Source organism: Carcharodon carcharias, chromosome 22, assembly GCF_017639515.1.
Source record: "Carcharodon carcharias isolate sCarCar2 chromosome 22, sCarCar2.pri, whole genome shotgun sequence".
NCBI lineage: Eukaryota > Metazoa > Chordata > Chondrichthyes > Lamniformes > Lamnidae > Carcharodon > Carcharodon carcharias.
Window position 1 is genome coordinate 30958798 of NC_054488.1, and position 21843 is coordinate 30980640.

Genomic DNA, 21843 nt, shown 5'->3' on the forward strand with positions numbered 1-21843 from the left:
AAAAGAGACAGCCTTTTCAAACCTCATGATCAGTAACTCTTTCGAGTACAAACCCGTTTCCATCTGTTTCAGATGAAGTTACATTGTTTCATAGTTTGCCATTGCTCATGATCAGTAACTCTTTCGAGTACAAACCCATTTCCATCTGTTTTCAGATGAAGTTACATTATTTCAAAGTTTTGCCATTGTGAGATTTGAACTCTTGATAATCTTTTAAATGAAAACCAAATCAACAAAATTGGGATAAATCAGGCACAGCCCCTAATTCAGGTCAGCTGAAAAAACCAAGAACAAAGTTTAAAGGAAACTTACAAACTTTAAATCAAAATGTGATTAAAGGGATCAACAAAACACCCCAGTCCCCGCGGTGCCCACCGAGCACGGAAGGCCTCGAGCGTGCCAGCAGACACCGCGTGCTCCCTCTCCAGGGACATCCGGCAGCGAACGTAGCCGCGGAAGAGGGACAAACAATCGGGCGGGACTCCCCCGTCGATCGCCCGCTGCCTGGACCTGTTAATGGCCAACTTGGCCAGGCCCAGGAGCAGGTTCACGAGGAGGTCCTCCTCCTTCCCGACCCCCTTCCACACCGGGTGCCCATAGATCAGGAGCGTGGGGCTGAAGTGCAAACAAAACATCAATAAAAGGTTTTTCAAGTAACTAAAAAGGGAGTGCAGCCTACAACACCCTATGTATACATGGTCCACGGACTCCACAAGACCGCAAAAAGGGCACGTGTCCTGAGAGTCCGTGAACCTATGCATCCTCTTATTATAGGGGACTGCTGCATGCAACACCCTCCAACCCAGGTCCCCGATAGAAAGGGGGAGGACACCTCCGTAGAGGGCCTCCCACTGGGGCCTCCGCCGCCGGACGGCAACAAGGCACGCCAGGGTGTGTCCGGTCGACGGACAAGGGCGAGAAAATGGAAGGCGTGCAGCAGCAGTCCAAACAAAAAGCCCCTCTTTGCCGTGCTAAAAGGCACGGAGGGCATGTCCCCGAGGCGGCTCATATTGCGGGGCACCAGCACCCGAGGGAGGGTTCGGGGCTTGGGGCCAATGTGGAATTCTGTCCGAACAGGGGAACGTTCAGACGGAAGACCACCGCACACCTGGGCCACCTCAAGACCCAAAATAACATCGGGTCCGAGCACGACCGTTCTCAGGTCTTGGATGGCATCGGCTGCGACCTGGACACTCACAGAAGCGCGTCGCGCCAACTCCTGCGGGAGCATCCAGCCCAGTCCTCCGCCACCCAGCACGTCCCCGATCCTGGTCACCCCTGCAGCCACAGCCCTCCTCTCCGCCAACCACTGAAAAGGACGGAGGGGCGGATTCCTGAGCAGCGGCTCTCTGACGATAGCCGCTACTCCTGACGGGGGAGAGCTGCGTCGCGAGGCGACCACTTTCCAGACTTTGATCAGGTCCTGGTAAAAGACGGGCAACGCCTGCAAGGAGCTACCGAGGCCCAGCTGTTCTATAAACAGGAGCTGCACGTCATAATTCAGGCCGTGCACCTGACGGAAGAAATACGTCGTCAGGGCACACCATCTAGGAGGAGGCTCGACGTAGAGGTATCGCTGCAGGGTCTGAAGGCGGAAAGTCGCCACCTGTGTGCGTAGGCACACTAGCGCCTGACCACCCTCCCTAAGCGGGAGACTCAGAACCTCGGCTGCGACCCAGTGCAATCTTTTGTCCCAGAAGAAGTCGACTAACAATCTCTGGATTCTTGTGACAAAGTCCGGGGGAGGGGTAAAATTACATCGGGTCCGTTTAGATGAAGTTACATTGTTTCATAGTTTGCCATTGTGAGATTTGAACTCTTGATCTTGGGGTTACAAACCCAGTACCAGAACCACTTGGCTATTTAGGCCAAGCCCTCATGATCAGTAAGGGGCAGGTGATTATGTCGGAGTCTGAGTAAGTAGCAAATTAGGTTCATGGGGGAAAGAGGTGTGGGAAGACGAACAGCCCAGAGGCTGTGGTCCACATTGGGACCAATGACATGTAGGAAAAGGGATGAGGTCCTGAATGCAGACTTTAGGGAGTTAGGAAGGGAATTAAAAAGCAGAACCTCAAGAGCAGTAATCTCAGGATTACTCCCAGTGATATGTGCTAATGAGAATAAGAATTGGAAGATTGAGCAGTTCAACATGTGGCTGGAGAAGTGAGGTAGGAGGGAGGACTTTAGATTTCTGAGGCACTGGATCTAGTTCTGGGAGAGGTGGCACTTGTACAAGGACAGTTTAACACCTTAACAGAACTGGGACTAACCTGTCTTGGGGAGGTTTGCTGGTGCTGCCGGAGAGGGTTTAAACTAGATTGACCAGGGGTTGTGAACCTGAGGGGAAATTCAGAGAGGAGAAAAACTGGCAGTGGGAAGTAGAGAAGTGTTAACTGATAAGGAGCATATAACAGAGAGTAGTATCAAGGTAAATAGAATACTTGGAGGGTTTAATAGAATTAGAGTAAGTCTTTAGATGAGGTCAGATACCCAGGCTGAGGTGAGATAGGAGGTAACTGGTATATTAGAAGAATTTGCAAATGAGAAGGAGGGGGTTTTAGAAAGGCTATCTTTACTTAAAATTGATAAGGTACCAGGACAGGATGAGGTGCATCCTAGGGTCCTGAGGGAAGTGAGTGGAAATTACAGAGGCACTAATGATAATCTCCCAGTCTTCCTTAGAAACAGGGGTGCTACCAGAGGACTGGAGAATTGCAAATGTTACACCCTTGTTCAAAAAGGTGAACAAGGATAAAGCTCGCAACTACAGGCCAGTCAGTTTGACTTCATTGGTAGGGAAACTTGTGCAAACTGTAGTTCAGGACAAAAATCAATAGTCACTTAGACAAGTGCAGGAAAGCCAGCATGGATTCATTAAGGAAAAATCATATTTTGCTGAAGTTTTCTGAGGAGGTAACAGAGAAGGTTGATAAGCACAATGCTGTTGATGTGGTGTATATGGATTTTCAAAAGGCATTTGATACAGTGCCACACGACAGACTTGTGAGCAAAATTCTAGCTCATGGAATAAAAGGGAGAGTAGGCACTTGGATAAGAAATTGGCTGAGTGACAGGAAACAGTGGTTAATGGATGTTTTCCAAATGGCAGGAAGGTTTGTAGTGGAGTTCCCCAGGGATCAGTGTTGGGACCCTTGCTCTACCTGATATATATTACTGTGGTGTTCAGGGCATGATTTCAAAATTTCTAGATGATGTGAAGATGAAGTTCAATGCAAAGAAGCGTGAAGTGATTCATTTTGGCAGTCGAATGTGGAGGGACAGTATAAAACAAAGGAAGAAACTCTTAAGAAGGCACAGGAACAGAGGGACCTCAGTGTATATGTACATAAGTCATTGAAGATGGAAGGGCATGTTGAGAGAGCAGTTAGTAAAGCGTATAGTATGTAAGGCTTTATTAAAAGAGGCATTGAGTACAAGAGTAAGGAGGTCATGTTGAACTTGTGTGAGACACTAGTTTGGCCTCATATGGAGTACTGCGTCCAGTTCTGGGCACCATACTTGAAGGATGTGAAGGCATTGGAGAGAGCACAGAGGAGATTCACAAGAATGATTCCCAAGGTGAGGAACTGTAGCTATGAGGATAGATTGGAGAGGATGGGACTGTTTCCGTTGGAAAAAGAAGGCTGAGAGGAGATTGACCAAGGTATTCAGATTCTGAGGGGTATGGACAGGGTAAATAGTGGGAGGGAGAACTAGAGGGCACAGATTCGAAATAATGGGCAAAAGGAGTAAAAGTGATGGGAGGAAAGTTTTTTTCACCCAGAGGGTGATTGGAGTCTGGAACAAACTTCCTGAGAAGGTGGTGGAGGCAGGTTTGATTGAGGTATTCAAAAGGGAATTGGCTTGTTACCTGAAAAGAGAGAATGTGCGCGGTTATGGGGATAAGGCAGGGGAGTGGAACTAGGTAGAATGCTCTTTCAGAGCCACTGCAGAGTCGATGGTTTGAATGGCCTCCTTCTGCATTGTGAAGATACTGTGTTCGAGATCTATCCCATTTAGCACGGTGGCAGTGCCACACTGCATGCTGGAGGGTATCCTCAATATGAAGACAGGACTTCATCTCCACAAGGACTATGCAGTGGTCACTCCTACCAATACTGTCATGGACAGATGCATCTGTGGCAGGCAGGTTGGTGAGGATGAGGTCAAGTATGTTTTTCTCTCTTGTTGGTTCCCTCATCACCTGCCACAGACCAAGTCTGGCAGCCACGTTCTTTAGGACTTGGCCAGCTTGGTCTGTAATGGTGCTACTGAACCACTCTTGGTGATGGACATTGAAGTCCCTTGGCCAGAGTATTTCTGCACCCTTGCCACCCTCAGGGCTTCCTCCAAGTGGTGTTCAACATAGAGGACACTGTTTCATCAGCTGAGGGGAAGTGGTACATTGTAATCAGCAGGGGGTTCCTTCCCATGTTTGACCTGATGCCATGAGACATCATGGGGTCCAGAGTTGATACTGAGGACTCCTTGAGCAAAGACTGTCAAAAACTCCAGGGAAGAAGACACCATATGGAGCGAAGTTCAGGACACCATCATACCAAGCTAGCGCTGAGGTGCCAAAAAGCCCCACAGATGTGAGAAGTGTCCTGTAAGCACTGCAGAATTCTTTCATTGCAAAAGGTTTGGACACTTTGGGAAGATGTGTAAAACTAAAAGCTCTAGATATATGGAGGATAATGTGAGAATCTTCACACACAGGGCCATCAGTGAAATTGAATATCAACAAGAAATAAAAGTGTTTCCTGGCTGAGATCAAAGACCCAGATATACATTCTAGAATGTGGGTATTTTTTTCAATGAACATATCACTAATTTCAAATTGGATACAGGAGCAAGTGTCTGACAACGAACCTTGCTTATTAACGCACACCTGAAGCCAGCCCAGTTATATGGTCCAGGAGGGCTCAAGCTACAGGTCAAAGGTACGTTGCAAGCAACACTCCAATACAAGAACAAAGATACAGGAAACAATAAATGTTCTTCACAATCAGGAATTCACTCTTCAAAGTCAAAACGCCTGCGTGAACCTCAATCTCATCCAAAAGGTTGAGGAAATTAATCAGCAAGGATCTGGGTCTGACTTCAAAAAGGACTTTCCAAAACTATTCACTAGTCTGGGAAGACCATAATTTTGAGGAAAGATGATAAACCTGTGTCCTTTCATACCCAGGAAGGCTCCACATCCACTGATGAAACAGGTCCAATTGCAACTTGACAAGATGACCAAGATAGGAGTCATCTCTCCCATCAAGCCTGCAGAGTGGTGCCCCTGGATGGTTCTGCTTTCTAAACCAATCGAGTCCCTTCAAATTTGTGAGGACTCAACTTAATAAGGGTGTGGTTAGGGAAATTCACGCAATGTCCTCTGTGGAATACAGTTCAACTAAGCTGTCCAAGAGTACTATGCTCTCAAACAGAGTGCCAAAAGCAGCTTTTGACAGATGCCATTAGATGAAAAATATAAATTAACAACCTTTATTAATCCATTCAGCAGATTTTGCTTTAATTGTGTGGCATAACCTCAGTGCACAAAATTCTTCAATGAATAATGTCTAACATCTTGTAGGGTCTTAATGGCATAATATGTCACATGGATGACATCCTTGTCCACAGAGCAACCACTGAAGAACACAAACTGAGGATTAAAGCAGTTTTGAATTGTCTGCAGGGAGAAGGCCTGACCATTATCGATAAGTGTGAATTCTCCAAAATGACCATTTGATTTTTAGACCACATTGTGAGTAGTATGGGCATAATGGTAGACCTGCAAAAAACATTGGCCATCAGTGAATTTGATCCCTGAATCCATCCCAGATCTTCAACTATTCCTGGTATGGTAGATCAGCTGGCAAAATTTCTGCTGAAGCTAGTGGAAATCATGGAGTCTTTAAGAAACCTATTGAAGAAGGCTTAAGCATGGTGCTGGGACACACAAAGAGCTGGCATTCCACCAAATTAAAGACATGCTGCTCTCACCAGATATCTTGGCTCATTATGACCCATCCCTACCAACCACAATCGCAGCTGATGCCTCATCTACAGGGCTGGGGGCAGTACTGTTTCAAGAGCAACTAAATGGGTGCTGCAGACCAATCTATTATGTGTCTCAGGCACTATCCAACACTATAGAGAAAAAGGCTCTCCCAGGCACATGGGCTTGTGCGAAATTCCCTGATCATGTCATCGGACTAAAAGTTGTGATTGAGACAGACAAACTACAAAGCATTAGTCTCATTACTGGACATAAAGGAGCTTGCCAGAATGCCAACAAGAATGCAGAGATTTCGCTTGATGTTAATGCTCTTCGCCTATGGAACAGTGTATGTCCAGGGCAAGCTATAAATGACAGCTGACACACTGTCCATGGCCACTGTTCTCCACACCACAGGATATCAACCTAGTCAACAAGAGAGTACTGTTCTCAGTTCGTGGCAGCGTAATTGCCAGCAAGCTCAAAATAAACAACAAATACGCCAAGAGCAGATGTAGGATAAGGACTGCATTTGCCTTTGTGCATGCAAGGTTGAACACAGCAGTGTGCCAGTGGAATAGTAATGAAAATATACTTCGAGCAAAGAAATCACCACCATAACTGATCTGCTGGTGTATGACGAGAGGCTGGTGATTCCGGTCTCACTCTGACCAGAGATTCTAGAAAGAAAATTTACCAGGGCTGCATAGGTATCACCTTATGCAGAGCACGAGCCCAACCTGCTGTGTGGTGACCGGGAATATCGAGATCTATAGAAGAAATGATTTGTGCCAGCTGTGCACATGCATAGACCAGACCAACAGGAATCCCTTATTTCCACTCAATTCCCTACTAGACCATGGGAATGTCTAGGAATGGATCTGTGTATGTACAATTTAAGATTATCAGGGGAGCTCATAGTGCGACTCACTTACGCATGCCAGAAACCACGTACTTTCACACGCAGGGTCCTGTCCTTTGCAGACAGAAGAAGTATGTTTGTATATTACACCTCTTCCAACTAAACAAAAGCTTGGCGGTCAACCATTCCATGGTTCATTCCCCATGGCTGTCTTGATCAATCAGAGGTGACCTGCCTGGTTTAAATTTGAAGCAAAGGCTTGGCAGTTAGCTGTTCTCTGCTGCACTCTCCAAGGCAACAACTCTGCCAATCAGAGTCCACTTGCCAACCAATCAGCTTTCTCTTCTCATGCAGTATAAATTGTTCCCTTTACTGTTGGTTTATCTTGCATAGCTGTCCTGATGAGTGCAAGATGGAAAACTTCAATAGCATGTTTCTTTTTCTCAGCAATACTCAAAGTTCTGTACCACCAAATGACTACTTGAATGTTTCTTCTGGAATGACCAGAACTGAGTACAGCATTCAAGGTGCATTTTGATCAAATGCCATAAATGTATCCACCTCCTCCAACAAAAATCCTATTGTTTTGTCTACGTAGTTCAGCACCTGTTCACTTTGATTCCTGCTCAACATCGACTGTATATATTTTTTGTCGAGTGCATTAAGACTCCTTTATCTCTTTCAGTTTCATCCTATTCCTGAGAATTTATTTGTTTTAAGACTTTTTAGCCCTTTATAAGATTTCCATCTCCTTTCCAAATTGATTAACTCAGCTAATGTTTAGTTTTTTTCTGATATTGTAGAATCTTTTATAGAGGATTCAGACCATTGACTATTTCTTCCCACATCATATTCAACAATTGCATGTGAAGTGTTTCAGGCATTTTAAGAGATATGATAAAATGCTATGTAAATGTAAGTTATTCTTTTAAATTACATGCACAGTGTGACATTGATAATGTCTGGTAATGTGTCTTATAAAGTGAGGCTGAAAATTATCAAAGCTCCTCCTTAGGGGAAGGTGGTGGTATGGTGGTGACACTAGTAATCCAGAGGCCCAGGTTAATGCTCTGGGCACATGGGTTCAAATCCCACCACTGTTGCTGGTGGCTGATGGAATTTAAATTCAGTTAATAAAATCTAGAATCTAAAGTTAGTCTCAGTAATGGTGACCATGGAGCTATCAACCCATTTGGAATTGTTGTAAAACCCACCTGGTCGACCAATGTCCTTCAGGGAAGGAAATCTGCTGTCCTTATCTGGAATGGCCTACGTGTGACTCCAGATCCATAGTGATGTGGTTGACTCTTAACTGCCATCTGAAAAGGCCCAGCAAGCCATTCAGTTCAAGGGCAATTAAGGGTGGGCAACAAATGCTGGCCTAACCAGCAATGCCCACATCCCACCAAAGAACTTTTAAAAAAGAATTTTTAAAAAATGAAGTGCATCGAAGGGCCGAGGGATCTGGGTATACAGGTCCACAGGTCACTGAAAGTGGCAGCGCAGGTGGATAAGGTAGTCAGGAAGGCATATGGCATGCTTGCCTTCATCGGCAGGAGTATTGAGTATAAAAGCTGGGAAGTCATGCTGCAGCTGTAGAGAACCTTGGTTAGGCCACACTTGGAATATTGCGTGCAGTTCTGGTCGCCACATTACCAGAAGGATATGGTGGTGCTGGGGAGGGTGCAGAGGAGGTTTACCAAGATGCTGCCTGGTCTGGAGGTTATTAGCTATGAGGAGAGGTTGGAGAAACTCAGATTGTTCTCACTAGAGTGACGGAGATTGAGGGGCGACCTGATAGAAGTTTACAAAATTATGAGTGGTATGGACAGAGTAGATAGTCAGAAGCTTTTTCCCAGGGTGGAAGAGTCAATTACTAGGGGACATAGATTTAAGGTGAGAGGAGAAAACTATAAAGGAGATGTGCGGGGCAAGTTCAAAAAGGTCATGGCTGATCTGACTGCAACCTCAATAATTTTCTTTGTTCTATCTTTGTTCTTCTTTTAACTTGTGGAGCTTAAAAAATAGGGACAGACATTTAAGGAGTGAAATTATTATGCAAAGGACGGTAGAAGTTCGGAAATCTTTTTGGCAAATGACAATTGATGCTAAATCCATTGTTCATTTTAAAACAGATTGAGAGATTTTTGTTAACCAGGTTAAATTAGATATCGGCAAGTATCTGTTTAAGTCATTTGTTAACCTGAGTTTACTAATCTGATACTAGACCTGATATTGTGCAACGAGATGGGATTGATTAATGACCTCATAGTGAAGGCACCCTAGGGAGCAGTGATCATAATATGATTGAATTTTACATTCAGTTTGAGGGAGAGAAGAGTCCAAGACTAGTGTTTTTTCAACTTAAATATTGACAATTATGAGGGCATGAAAGCAGAGTGAACTAAAATGAACTGAGATAGGCCAATAGAAATGCAATGGCAGACATTTAAAGGGATATTTCAGAATACACAGAATAGATACATTCCAATGAGAGAGAAATTTCAAAGGGAGGACCCACCATCCATGGTTATTTATAAAAAAAATCCACGATAATATCAAATTTAAAGAAAAAGCATTTAATTGCATAAGGCTGAGTGGCAAGTCAGACAATTGGACAAACTATAAAAAGTAGTAAAGAATGAATAAAAGATTAATAATATGGAAAAATTTGAGTTTGAGAGGAAGCTAGCTAGAAACATAAGAACAGACAGTAAGAGTTTCTATTGTTAAAAAAGAAGAGTTAACAAAGTGAGCATTGGTCCTATAGAAAGTGAGTCTGAGGGATTAATAAGGAAAATAAGAAGATGACAGATGAATTGAAAGATATTTTGCATCGGACTTCATTAAACTGCATACGAGTAACATCCCAGAAGTAGCTGTAAATCAGGAAATGGAAGGGAGGGAGGAACTCAAAAAAATTACCAGGGAAGTGGTGCTGAGCAAATTGATGTAGCAGAGGGCTGACAAGTCCCTGGGCCCTGAATGACTTCACCCTAGGGTCTCAAAAGAAATGGCTAATGAGGTGGTTGATGCATTGGTTTTAATTTTCCAAAATTCCCTACATTTGGGGAGGGCTCACTTAGCTTGGAAATTAGTGAATGTAACTCCTTTATTCAAAAAGGGAGGGAGACAGAAAGCAAGAAACTACAAGCTTAACATCGTCATAGGGAAAATGTTAGAAGCTATTATTAAAGACATTATAGTGGAGCACTTGGAAAATTCAAGGTAATCAGGCAGAGTTAATATGGTTTTGTGAAAGGGAAATCATGTTTAACCAATTTATTGGAGTTCTTTGAAAAAGTAACGTGTGCTGTGGATGTACCGTACTTAAGTTTCCAGAAGGCATTAGATAAGGTGCCACATCGAAGGTTATTGCAGAAAATAAAAGCTCATGGTGTAGAGGGTAACATATTGGCATGGACATAAGATTGGACAGCTAATACGAAACAGAGTAGGCATAAATGGGTCATTTTCCGGTTGGCAAGATGTAATGAGTGGTGAGCTACAGGGATATAGGCTGAGGCCTCAACTTTTTACAATTTATATGAATGACTTGGGTGAAGGGACCAAAGGTATGGTTGCTAAACTTGCTGATGACACAAAGATAGGTAAGGAAGTAAGCTGTGAAGAGGATATAAGGAGGTTACCAATGGATATAGTATAATGTGGGAAAATGTGAAATTGTCCACTTTGGCAGGAAGAATGCAAAGAAGCACATTATCTAAACGGTGAGAGATTGCAGAGGGATCTAGGGCTCCTCTATGTAGTCAGGTCCACTGGTCACTGAAAGTGGCAACACAGGTGGATAAGGTAGTCAAGAAGGCATATGACATGCTTGCCTTCATTGGCAGGGGTATTGAGTATAAAAGCTGGGAAGTCATGTTGCAGCGGTATAGAACCTTGGTAAGGCCACACTTGGAAAATTGCGTGCAATTCTGGTCGCCACATTACCAGAAGGATATGGAGGCATTGGAGAGGGTGCAGAGGAGGTTTACCAGGATGCTGCCTGGTCTGGAGGTTATTAGCTATGTGGAGAGGTTGGAGAAACTTGGATTGTTCTCACTAGAGCGACGGAGATTGAGGGGCGACTTGATAGAAGTTTACAAAATTATGAGTGGCATGGACAGAGTAGATAGTCAGAGCTTTTTCTCAGGGTGGAAGAGTCAATTACTAGAGGACACAGATTTAAGGTGAGAGGAGAAAACTATAAAGGAGATGTCCAGGGCAAGTTCAAAAAGGTCATGGCTGATCTGACTGCAACCTCAACGCCGCGTTCCTGCCTAAGTTTGCTTTTATCATTGGGATATGTATTCATATCAAATTAAATAAAATCAGAAGTGAAACCTGTTTAAAACTAAATATCAGAGGGTAGTGAGTGTCTGGAATTCGCTGCCAGAGGAGGTGGTGGAAGCAGGTACAATAGTGGTGTTTAAGAGGCAGCTTGACAAATACATGAATAGGATGGGAATAGAGGGATACGGACCCCGGAAGTGCAAAATGTTTTAGTTGACAGGCAATATGATTGGCACAGGCTTGGAGGGCCGAAGGGCCTGTTCCTGTGCTGCACTTTTCTTTGTTCTTTCTTTGTTCTCATGCATGAATTGCAAAAGATTAGTATGCTGGTGCAGCAAGTAATTAGGAAAGCAAATAGAATGTTATCATTTATTGCAAGGGGAATTGAATACAGAAGTAGAGGTTATGCTTCAGTTATACAGGGCATTGATGAGACCAATGTATTGTGTACAGTATTGATCTCCTTATTTAGAGAAGGATGTAAATGCATTGGAAGCAGTTCAGAGAAGGTTTACAAGAATAATACCTGGAAAGGGAGTGTCATCTTATGAGGAAAGGTTGCACAGGCTAGCCTTACATCCACTAGAGTTGAGCAGAATAAAAGGCAGTTTTGGCAGAGTGGATGTGGAAAGGATGTTTTTTCTTGTGGTAGAATCTAGAACTAGGGGTTACTGTTTAAAAATAAGGAGTCACCCATTTAAGACAGATGAAGAGAAATTTTTTTCTCTCAGAGGATCGCGAATCTTTGGAATTCTTTCCCTCAAAAATGGTGGAAGCAGAGTCTTTGAACATTTTTCAGGCAGAGCTACATGGATTCTTGATAAGCAAGGGGGGTTGAAAGGTTATCAGGGATAGGTGGGAATGTGGAGTTTGAGGTTACAATCACATCAGCCTTGATCTTATTGAATGGTGGAGCAGGCTCGAGGGGCTGAGTGGCCTACTCCTGCTCCTAATTCATATGTTCGTATGATAAATTCTCTTCCAGAACAAATCTGTCAAACAGCAATGGCCTACACCTGTAAAATAACAAATTAAAAACCTTCATCCTTACATTTCAATAATTATATATTTCATTACCATTTTAGAAAGATTCTTATTTGTACATTTGAAAAGGCTCATATTAATTCAGAATGCTGCATGAAATATTTTTTTAAATCAAATATGCACAATACATCTCATAATCCTATCACAGACATTACAGCATTCGAACAAAATACACTCACAGAGTAGGTCATCTTCTTTCCACATGAAAAAGCTTATCTCTGGGTTTGGCAGTAGAATATTCTGCAGCCTGTCATTTGGAGCAGCCACTAAAAACATCAATTAAAAAAAACTACTTCAATATCTATGTTCTCACGTTGAGTCCATTTGTGCCATAAAATAGCACAATATAAATAAAAGTTCTATCTTGGAAATGGTTGCAGATATAAGTTTATGAATGCTTAACATGATTGGTTAAGTGGGCATCCCTCTGTAGGCATAGTAAATAAAATAATCAAGATCTGCAGTCCTCCCACCAGTTGTGAATGGTAGTGGACAAATAAACAACACGTGGGGTGAGGAGACTTCATGAACATCCCAACCCTGAATGATGGGGGAGCCCAGCAGGTCGGTGCAAATGACAAGGCTGAAGCATTTGCAACTGTCTACAATGATAAAGTGGGTGGTCCATCTCAGGTAGCATTTAATCCAGTGTGGCATCAAGGAGTTGTAGTGAAACTGAAGCCAATGGGAATCAGGGGAAAACTCTCCACAGGCTGGAGTCATACCCAGCACAAAGGAAGATGGTTGTGGTTGTTGGAGGCTAAACATTTCAATCCTAGGGTATTGCTGCAGGAGTTCCATGGGGCAGGGTCCTATTTCCTATCATCTGCTGCTTCATCTCCATCATCCTTCTCTCCATCATCCTTCTCTCCATCATGAGGTCAGGGTGGGGATGTTCACTGATGATTGCACAGCATTCAGTGCCATTTGCAACCCCTCAGATAATGAAGCAGTTCAAGTCTGCATGCAGCAAAAATTGTACAACATTAAAGCTTTGGCTGATAAGTGGCAAGTAACATTCATGCCACAAGTGCCTGGATCAAAACCCTGGCATTCCATATTTAACAGCACTGAGCAAGTACCTTCAGCACATGACTGCAGTGGTTCAAGAAGGCGACTCATCACTAGTTTCTCAAAGGCATTAGGATTGGGTAATAAATGTTGGCCTTGCTAGCAATGCCCACATCCCATGAATGAATAAAAGAAAGCCACCCAAATACAACAGGTGTTTGGGCAGTGATTTCTACATCAATATCATTTGGAAACTTGCTGTTGGAGTTTTTGTCTCTATTTTGAATGAAATATATTTTCCCCCTCATTTTGCCCCTCTACAGTTAAATCATGGCCCTTAAAATCTGTGGGGCTACTCCCTGGTGTCAGTGCTGGGATCTGTTTGCCATGGTTACTGCTGACTTCACCATTCTCCATAGACCAGGTGATAGGGCCAAGAAAAGCTGGCTTCTAATATTTGTCATTGCATTTGTAACTATGGTCTTGATCCCCACCTGGACCCCCTAGGTGGGTCCCACTTACTCTGAGGCCTGTGTTGGCTTACTCGTGAGACCAGGTGGACTTCCATTAACTCCAGGATTTGGGAACCATGGCCTTTGAGGCTCTTCGCAGCTTATCCCTCTGTAACATCAATGGCACATTGGTGGGGGGTGGGGGGCAGGTGGTGTAGAAGCTCCATCCTATTAGGTCATTCCAGAATGATCTCTGGAAGCTGACGGTCTCCGTTGGCCGAGTTTATGGTCATTCCAGAGAACTCCGACCATAATTAAGCTGGTGTATTTTAGGGGCCCTTATTTTTTAACAGACTAAGCAGATTAAGCAGATGTCACTCCATCCAATTCTATATGGTGCATAAGAGGGGCATGGATTCACTCCCTCTCCTTGTTTAAATGGTATACTTGATTTAATACACCATAAATTGCCTGCCAGAGATTGCATCTTCATGAGCAGAAAATGTGTATCACACCATTTCACAATTTACTGCAATTGGTACATTCATTATGGGCTGAATTTTGCCCCTGATGGGCAGGCAGCCGATTGCCGCCGCCGGAGGACTGCAGGGGACCAGGCACATGCTGAGTCGGGCACTGATGATGTGTCTCTGGAGATGTCAGCCATGCAGCAGCTGCAGGACAAGCGGCAGGACGCGAGGGAGCATCTGGCAGGGTTGCATGAGGGTGTGCTTCAGTTGGTCTCTGTGATGGAGGAGTCCAGGCAGAGTGTCAGTGAAGGCATGAACCTCAGGACAGAGCTTCAGACTTCCTCCACTGAGAGATTGGCAACTCTCATGGAGCGGGGCCTTCGATCGGATGGAAAATCTTCTGATTGGGTTACGCTCTGCCCTGCAAGCCCTCACAGTGGTGATGACCACAGGTGGTTATTCCCAATGTGGGAGATGTTCTGGGCACCAAGGGTCGCCACTCGATGCCCAAGCATCTGTAGGGAGCAGGGAGGTCCAATGTGACCACACGTCAGCAGCAACTGCCTGTCGTTGCTGTGAGCTCTTCTCAGGGCGCTCCGGATGAGGGCAGCAGCTCCTCCGCCCCTCTGCCAGTGACCGTTGCATCCGTTGAGGCTGCGACGACTGGGGAGGTGCCAGTTCTGGAACTGGCCACTCCCTCCCACGCGGGGCCATCATGGGCTCCACGGGCCAGAGGACACCAGCCAAGGTCATCGAGGCCAACAGGACAGCAGAGTCAGCAGGCTGTCTCACAAGCCACTCCGAGTGATGGGGCGGCACCAAGACGTAGCACCCGTAAACAAAAGCATAAGGCACGTTAGGCACTCCACGGGTTTGTCACTGGTGATTTGGTGTTGGCCTTAGATTAGGGAAAAAAATAGTTATGTACGTCTGAGCTACGTTTGTGTTTGATGTTGGACTGAATAAAGTCCACTTTTCTGACCATGGCTGAGGGTGTTTCCTTTATGCTGCATTTGTATGTTTCAGACATCTCATGAGTGTTTGAGTGGACATTGATGTTTCTGTACTAAACCCTTAGTTGCAGCTGATGAGGTGGAAGATGTAGCACCTAAGTGCCACGTGTGGAAGCGCCAGGCAATGCTGGTCCTGCTGATCCATGTGTGTGGAGCTAGCTGAAGGTTTATTGGATTAAAGTGTCCCGGGTGTCCCTGCCTCCTTAGTGTAGTAGTGGGTCGGTGTGCTGCCCCTCATCATCGCCCTGTGCTTCCTCATCTTCTGAGCCACTGCTGGATTCGTCATGTGCAGCCTCATCCAGTGTGTCAAGGTCTTCATCGTCAACTGCATCCCCCCTTTTCAGTGCAAGATTGTGCAGAGCGCAGCATGCTACCTCTATCACAGAGTCGTGATCTGGGGGGTACTGGAGTGCACCCCCTGAGCGGTCCAGGCAACGGAAGCGCATCTTGAGAAGACTGAAGGCTCTCTCCACCACAGCCCTTGTGGTGCCCTGGCTCCTATTGTAGCGCTGCTCAGCTTTGTTCTTGGATGGCGGAGAGGTGTCATGAGCCACCTTCTGAGGGGATAGCCCTTCTCACCCAGCAGCCAACCATCCAGCCGAGCCAGAGCACTGAAGAGCCCCGGCACCTGGGAGTGTCTGAGGATGTAGGCATCATGGGAGCTGTCTGGGTACCTTGCACAGACTTGTAGAATCTGCATCCTGTGATCACACACTATCTGCACGTTCATGGAGTGGAAGCCCTTCCTGTTGACGAAGGCACCGGGCTCACCTGCTGGTGCCTTGATGGCCACATGTGTACAGCCTATTGTACCCTGGACACGGGGGAAGCAGCAATGGCTGCGAAGCCTCTGGCTCACTGTATCTGACTTGCCTGGTCGCAGCGGAAGTGGATGAAGGTCAATGCCCGTCTGAACAGAGCGTCTGTAACCTGCTTGACACAAGTGTGTACAGCTGATTGGGAGACACCGCAAAGATCATCCACTGACCCCTGGAAGGAGCAAGATGCATAGAAGTTGAGGTCAACTGTGACCTTCAGAGCCTCTGGCATGAGGTGTCCACCCACACAGTTAGGGGGGATCTCAGGACCAATCATCTGATAGATACAGTTGACTGTCTCCCTTGAGAGACGGAGCCTCCTTTGGCATTGTACCTCAGTCATATTGAGGTAGCTGCTTTGCCGCCTGTATACCCTGGCAGAAGGATAGTGGCATCTTTTGCGGCCCCTTCCACCTTGGACAACCTCTTGGCCCTGCGCCCCTTGTGCCTGCGCCTGGCCTCCCAAAGGTGGCTCCCCAGGAGGCTGATTGTCCACTCCTGGCTTCTCCTTATTCTATCTCTCCCTTCCTCCTCAGAGGAGCTGCCACCAGTGGAGATGTCAGAACCCATACCCAGGCTAAATGGAAGCCTCTGGAAAGCTGCAGGCCCGATAAAGATTACTGTCTGCAGACTGTGAACTGAAGCTTCAAAATACAGAGGAAGTTATTGGGAATCGATCTGAGCTGCTAACAATCACACAGGCAAGTTTAAAACACTTTCTGCATTAAATACTTCAGAAAAAACATGAACAACCCCCCCTGAGCCCACATATCCCGCCCGTGGATGAGGTTTGTTAAAAAATCAGTTACCCGCCTGGCCGTTGGACCCATGCGCCGAGGCGAAGATGGCACGGGCTCCTCAAAATCAGCTTCATTTGCCGAGTTAAGGGCCTTAACAAGGCCTTTAATTAATGGCGGGCATGCATCGTGCTTCATAGCGCCCACCCACCTCAATTTTGCGATGCCACACACTGACGTCGGGACGCTCGTGCGGCATTTTAAGTGCTGACATGTGGGCTCCGCCACCCGCACATCAGCCAGAAAATTCTGCCCTCTGTGTTCAAGCTGTTAAAGTTTTCAATGAATTCTGTGAACACTTGTTCATTAATCTTAACCTTATTTTTTGATATTCTTCAGTGTACTTTGTCAGATGCATTTGTAACTATGGTCTTGCAATGAATTAACTGTTGGTTCTCAACTACCTTGGTGTGTAGAGCTAATTATTTTCTGGTAAAGTTGTTGCAACTTGCTAATGTGTTTCTTCTGGGCTGTCGTCACCTCCTCTGATGAAAAACAAGACTGCTCTGTGATAGCAACCACTTCCTGGAAATAGAGCTCAATCATGTTGTAAGGCTTATTCTGTAAAAAGAAAAATGCTATTGATATTGGTCATCATGTGCTTATTAATATTTAACTCCAAACAGTTAATAAGCTTTAGTACTGCACCAAAAGAATGAGCCTGCTCAATATACTTTGCAGTTCAAAAGAAAGCCAGGCTGCAAAACCAGCATCCTAAAAGATGCTGGAAATCAGAAATAAAAACAGAAAATGCTGGAAACTCGCAACAGGTCTGGCTATATCAGTGGCATGCTGACAAAACGTCACTGACCTGAGCTCTTAACTCTGTTTCTCTTGCCACAAATGCTGCCAGATCTGCTGAGACTATTAATCTAGTTGTAGTGGAAAACTTTAGTGGATGGAGTGGACTTTTGTGGTGGTCACCCACATACCTTCCTCCCACTTGCCTAGTCAATTGATATACGCAACAGGGAGAAAATAGCTCAAAATGCATTCAGCCACAGAAGGTGTGAACAGAGTTGTAGGTTAAATATGTGACCTTCTCAAAAACCCACACTGTGCTGTAAAGATGTGACTATACTGTGAGGTGGCAATTCAACAGTGATGCAGCATTTCTCAATGTTTCATAGCCAAGACAAGCATTTAAAATAAACTAACATCCCCACTTTCAAGCTGAATCTTGAACAGAATAGTTTTAGGTGCTGCTGATGTTTTGTGTTGTAAGTTATTAGGTGTTCTCATTTTTGCCTCAGTGCACGGCAGAACAAGAATGAAAAGAATGAATTGATGGTGTTAAAGAATGTTTAAAATAAATCATAAATAAAAGATTAGTGTCTCCTTTCCTCAGTTTCTTCTAAGGGCTAGAAAACATCTGTAAAATATACCAGGAATTGTTATTAGTGGGATTTGTAGCTTTTTCATAATGTCATCTTGATACAACGTCAGTCCTTGCTGACCACTTTTTAATGGTGGGGGTTACAGTCCCTTTGGAATGTTGAAAAATGAAGGGAAATCTATTTGATGGTAGCATTACGCTGGAGGTGGGGGAAATGACAGAAGATGATCCATGAATATGGAGCCTGGTGGGGTGGAAGCTGAGAGTAAGTATCGAGTATTGTGGTTCTCAAAGGAAGGGGATGGGGTGACAGGAGAGCAGAAGTGCAGGAAATTGGATGGACATTGTCGAGGTCTTGCCAATCAAGGAGAATGTGGAGGGAAAAGTAGGATGTATCAGAAGCACAGGTATGGAAGGTGGTATCATACGAACAGGTGAGGCAGAAATGGAGAAACTGGCAGAATAGAGCCCTTACAGGAAGCAAGTGTTGTCAAGGTAGCTAGCTGTGGGAGGCAGTGGGCTCTCATTGTTAGCAGGGCCGGTCTCATTTTCTTTTCTATTTCCACTCTGTCAATGACATTCAATTAATAAAATTCTGAATTAATTTTTCCACTGTGGACTACTGTGTATTGGCTTGAGATCACCTGATGAGTGACTGAGGTTAACTGCCTTATTTCACTTAAAACCTTTAATGGTCATCTGAGAGAAGAAATCATTGTGAACACGAGTTCCAGAAAGCACAAAATGTAGCCAGGTTTGTAAAAAAAAAATCCAATTAAAGTGACACTTGAGCACTCTACATTCTTCCAAGTATTTAACTAAAATGAAAAGTAATTAACAGAATTGTCATCATAATATATCTGGAAGGGGGGCGGGGGGGAAGAAGAAAGATACCTTGTCAATACAAAGTGCAGTGGGCATCACTCCCACACCCATTACTCTTGTCAACTCATGTTTTCCCCTCGACCACCACAGAGCATGTGCCAAAATGGCAGTGATAGATGCAACTGAATGTGCAGAATTTCTCATCAGCAGTCAGAACAGGGTGAGGAATCATGAGGAACTTGAAGATACTGAGGTAATTATCACTTAGTTTCTTATGGCAAATTAAATCCTTGGGGTATACAGTATTTCCACTATGCATAAAGTTAAGGATTTATTTTGTTTAATATATTAAACCAATGAATAAAATAAAAATTATTTACTCTTGATGTCAATTCATCCGATCAAGAAAATCACAGTTCAGTTAATTTGTGGAATTGTGTTTTATAAACAGTCTAGGGGACCTGACAATGCTTTGAAAATTTAATCTGACTGTTCAAATTAACTTTGGTGCCACCTCACACATTTGGCTCATTCCATAAGGCATCAGAGAGGAAACAATCTCACACTGCTGGATATTTGGGGACTATTTCTTTCCTGATTTTGTGTAAATTTCTCTATCAGTAATTTACTAAAACTCTTACATCTGTTCACACTTCCTATCAGATCCTTTGACCTCCTGTTGGCTGATTTTTCACCACACATTTTAGTGTCAGTTTTATCTATTATAATTTTTTTAATCAACATTTCAAATCATGTCATCTACAATTCTCTCCAAATGCTTTCTAAATCTTTGTTCCTGCAGCCCTTCTGCTCACCTCAATAATTAAAAACGTCTGATCTTCAAAATGAGGGATTTATTAAATAAAATATTTTAAAAATAACACATTTCACACAAGATTGCATGTATCAATTAAACAGCCCTTTATGTTATTTAATGCCTTCATTATTTTTTTCACTTTAAGACTTCAGATTTTCACAAGAGTTAACATTTTTAGCTAGAGTGTGGGCTGAATTTGCATCGTACTATCTGAGTATCGGTTGTATCTGTTCAATCATCTATACTGGGGGTGTTTTTTTCTTTTAGCTTCTAGAATTTTTTGATGAAATGATTTTCAAAATTATTTGAAGAAAATCTAGAGAGCAAATTCAAAAGCTTTATTGGGGTGAAATTCATATGAATCTTATTAAACAAAGAGGCTATGGATATGTGTGTGGCAGAAGAAATAATGTGATCTCATCACATACCTACTGTAGCCTTTATTTTATGTTCTGTGAACTTTATAAACTGGAAGGAAAGACTCAAAATAGAGGCTGCATCCTCTGGCTCAGTGGTTGCACTCTTGCCTCTGAATCACAAGGCTCAGGGCTCAAGTCCCACTCCAGGACTTCAGCACACGATCAAGGCTGACACTCTGGTGCGCTACTGAGGGAGTGCTGCACTGTTAGAAGTACAGTCTTTTCGATAAGACATTAAATCAAGGACCCATCTGCCTGTTCAGGCAAATGTAAAAGATCCCATAGCACTTTTAAAGAAGAACAGGGAAGTTACCCCTGCTGTGCTGGCCAATATTTATCCCTCAGCCAACACCACACAAAAAACTAGCTGGTCATTATCATAAGTGCTATATGAATGCAAGTCATTTTTTTCTTCCTTTCCCACTCTCTAACCCCACTTCACCTGAAGACACAGGGGATTGACTAATATACATATTAGAGATGAACCTTCACAGAATTTCTCCCACTTGTCTGACATAACATTGGCACAAGAGCTGTGAAACCTCAGTAAAATGGCACAAGCAGCTACTCTACCAGGTTATGGCAGAAGGATGCAAGTGCAGGAAGCAATTAGGAAGGCAAATGGCATGTTGGCCTTCATTGCAAGGGGGCTGGAGTACAAGAATAAAGAATTTGTGCTACAGTTGTACAGGGCTTTGGTGAGATCATACCTGGAATACTACCTGCAATTTTGGACTCTGGATTTCATGAGGGATATATTTACATTGGAGGAAGTGCAGCGAAGGTTTATTAGATTGGTCCCGAGGATGAGAGCTTTGTCCCATAATGAAAGATTGACTAAATTGGGCCTATACTCTCTGGAGTTTAGAAGAATGAACATATGAGATTCTGAAGGGCCTTGACATGGTAGACAGGGAGGCTGTTTCTCCTGGCTGTCGAATCTAGAACACAGGGGCACAGGCTCAGGTTAAGGGGTCAATCATTTAGGACTGAAATGAGGAGAAACATCTTCACTCTTTGGAATTCTCCACCGCAGAGGGTTGTGGGTGCTCAATCACTTAAGTCTTAGAAAGACAGATTTTCTCTCAGGGAACCAAGGGATATGGGGAGTGAGCCGGAAAGTGGAATTGAAGATCAGCCATGATGGTATTGAATGGCAGAGCAGGCTCAAGAGGCTGTAAGGTCTACTCCTGCTCATATTTCTTATAACATCTTAATAGTGGGAGAATCCTGCATGGAGATACACTAATTATATATAACATTTGCATTTGTGTGGTTCTGGTGTGGTCCTACCTTAAGTTTAATTATTTGGAATAGTATAACAGATCAAGAAAACAGATTTTAATATCCAAAGTCTCAACTGCAGATTAGAACTAGCCCTTTAAAATTTACCTTTGACATTCAGTACTCTATAAATGAAAAGATTAATTTTGAACAATCATACTGACCTGCAAGACTTCATCCAGTCTGCTTATATGACAGTTCTCTCCCAGGGCTGCTTGGATGGTATGTTTTATCACATGACCCATATTAACTGTGACTATCTCATTTGGGTTCAGTGAATGGATTTTATTGTAAAGAGCATTGCAGACTTCTTCAGAGATAACATCAGGATCAGCGAATACAAAAGTCCTGAAAAAGAAAGATTTATCTAGTCAATGAACTTCAACTTCTTTTGACAGGCATTAATT

General features: G+C 44.0%; 1 protein-coding gene across 5 annotated transcripts in view; it reads right to left on the bottom strand.

Moving 5' to 3' along the window:
* LOC121293974 (phosphoinositide 3-kinase regulatory subunit 6-like) overlaps positions 1-21843 on the bottom strand; it is a 129639-nt gene that overhangs the window by 36736 nt on the left and 71060 nt on the right. For all 5 annotated transcript variants that reach the window (XR_005946661.1, XM_041217475.1, XM_041217476.1 and 2 more), the window contains exons 9-11: positions 21601-21784; positions 17160-17316; positions 12374-12460 (exon numbers count right to left, since the gene is read on the bottom strand). Coding sequence is in view for 4 of the 5 variants with exons in the window: in XM_041217475.1 (XP_041073409.1) it covers positions 12374-12460; positions 17160-17316; positions 21601-21784 (428 nt within the window). In the remaining variant the exon portion in view is untranslated. The remainder of the gene's footprint in view (positions 1-12373; positions 12461-17159; positions 17317-21600; positions 21785-21843) is intronic.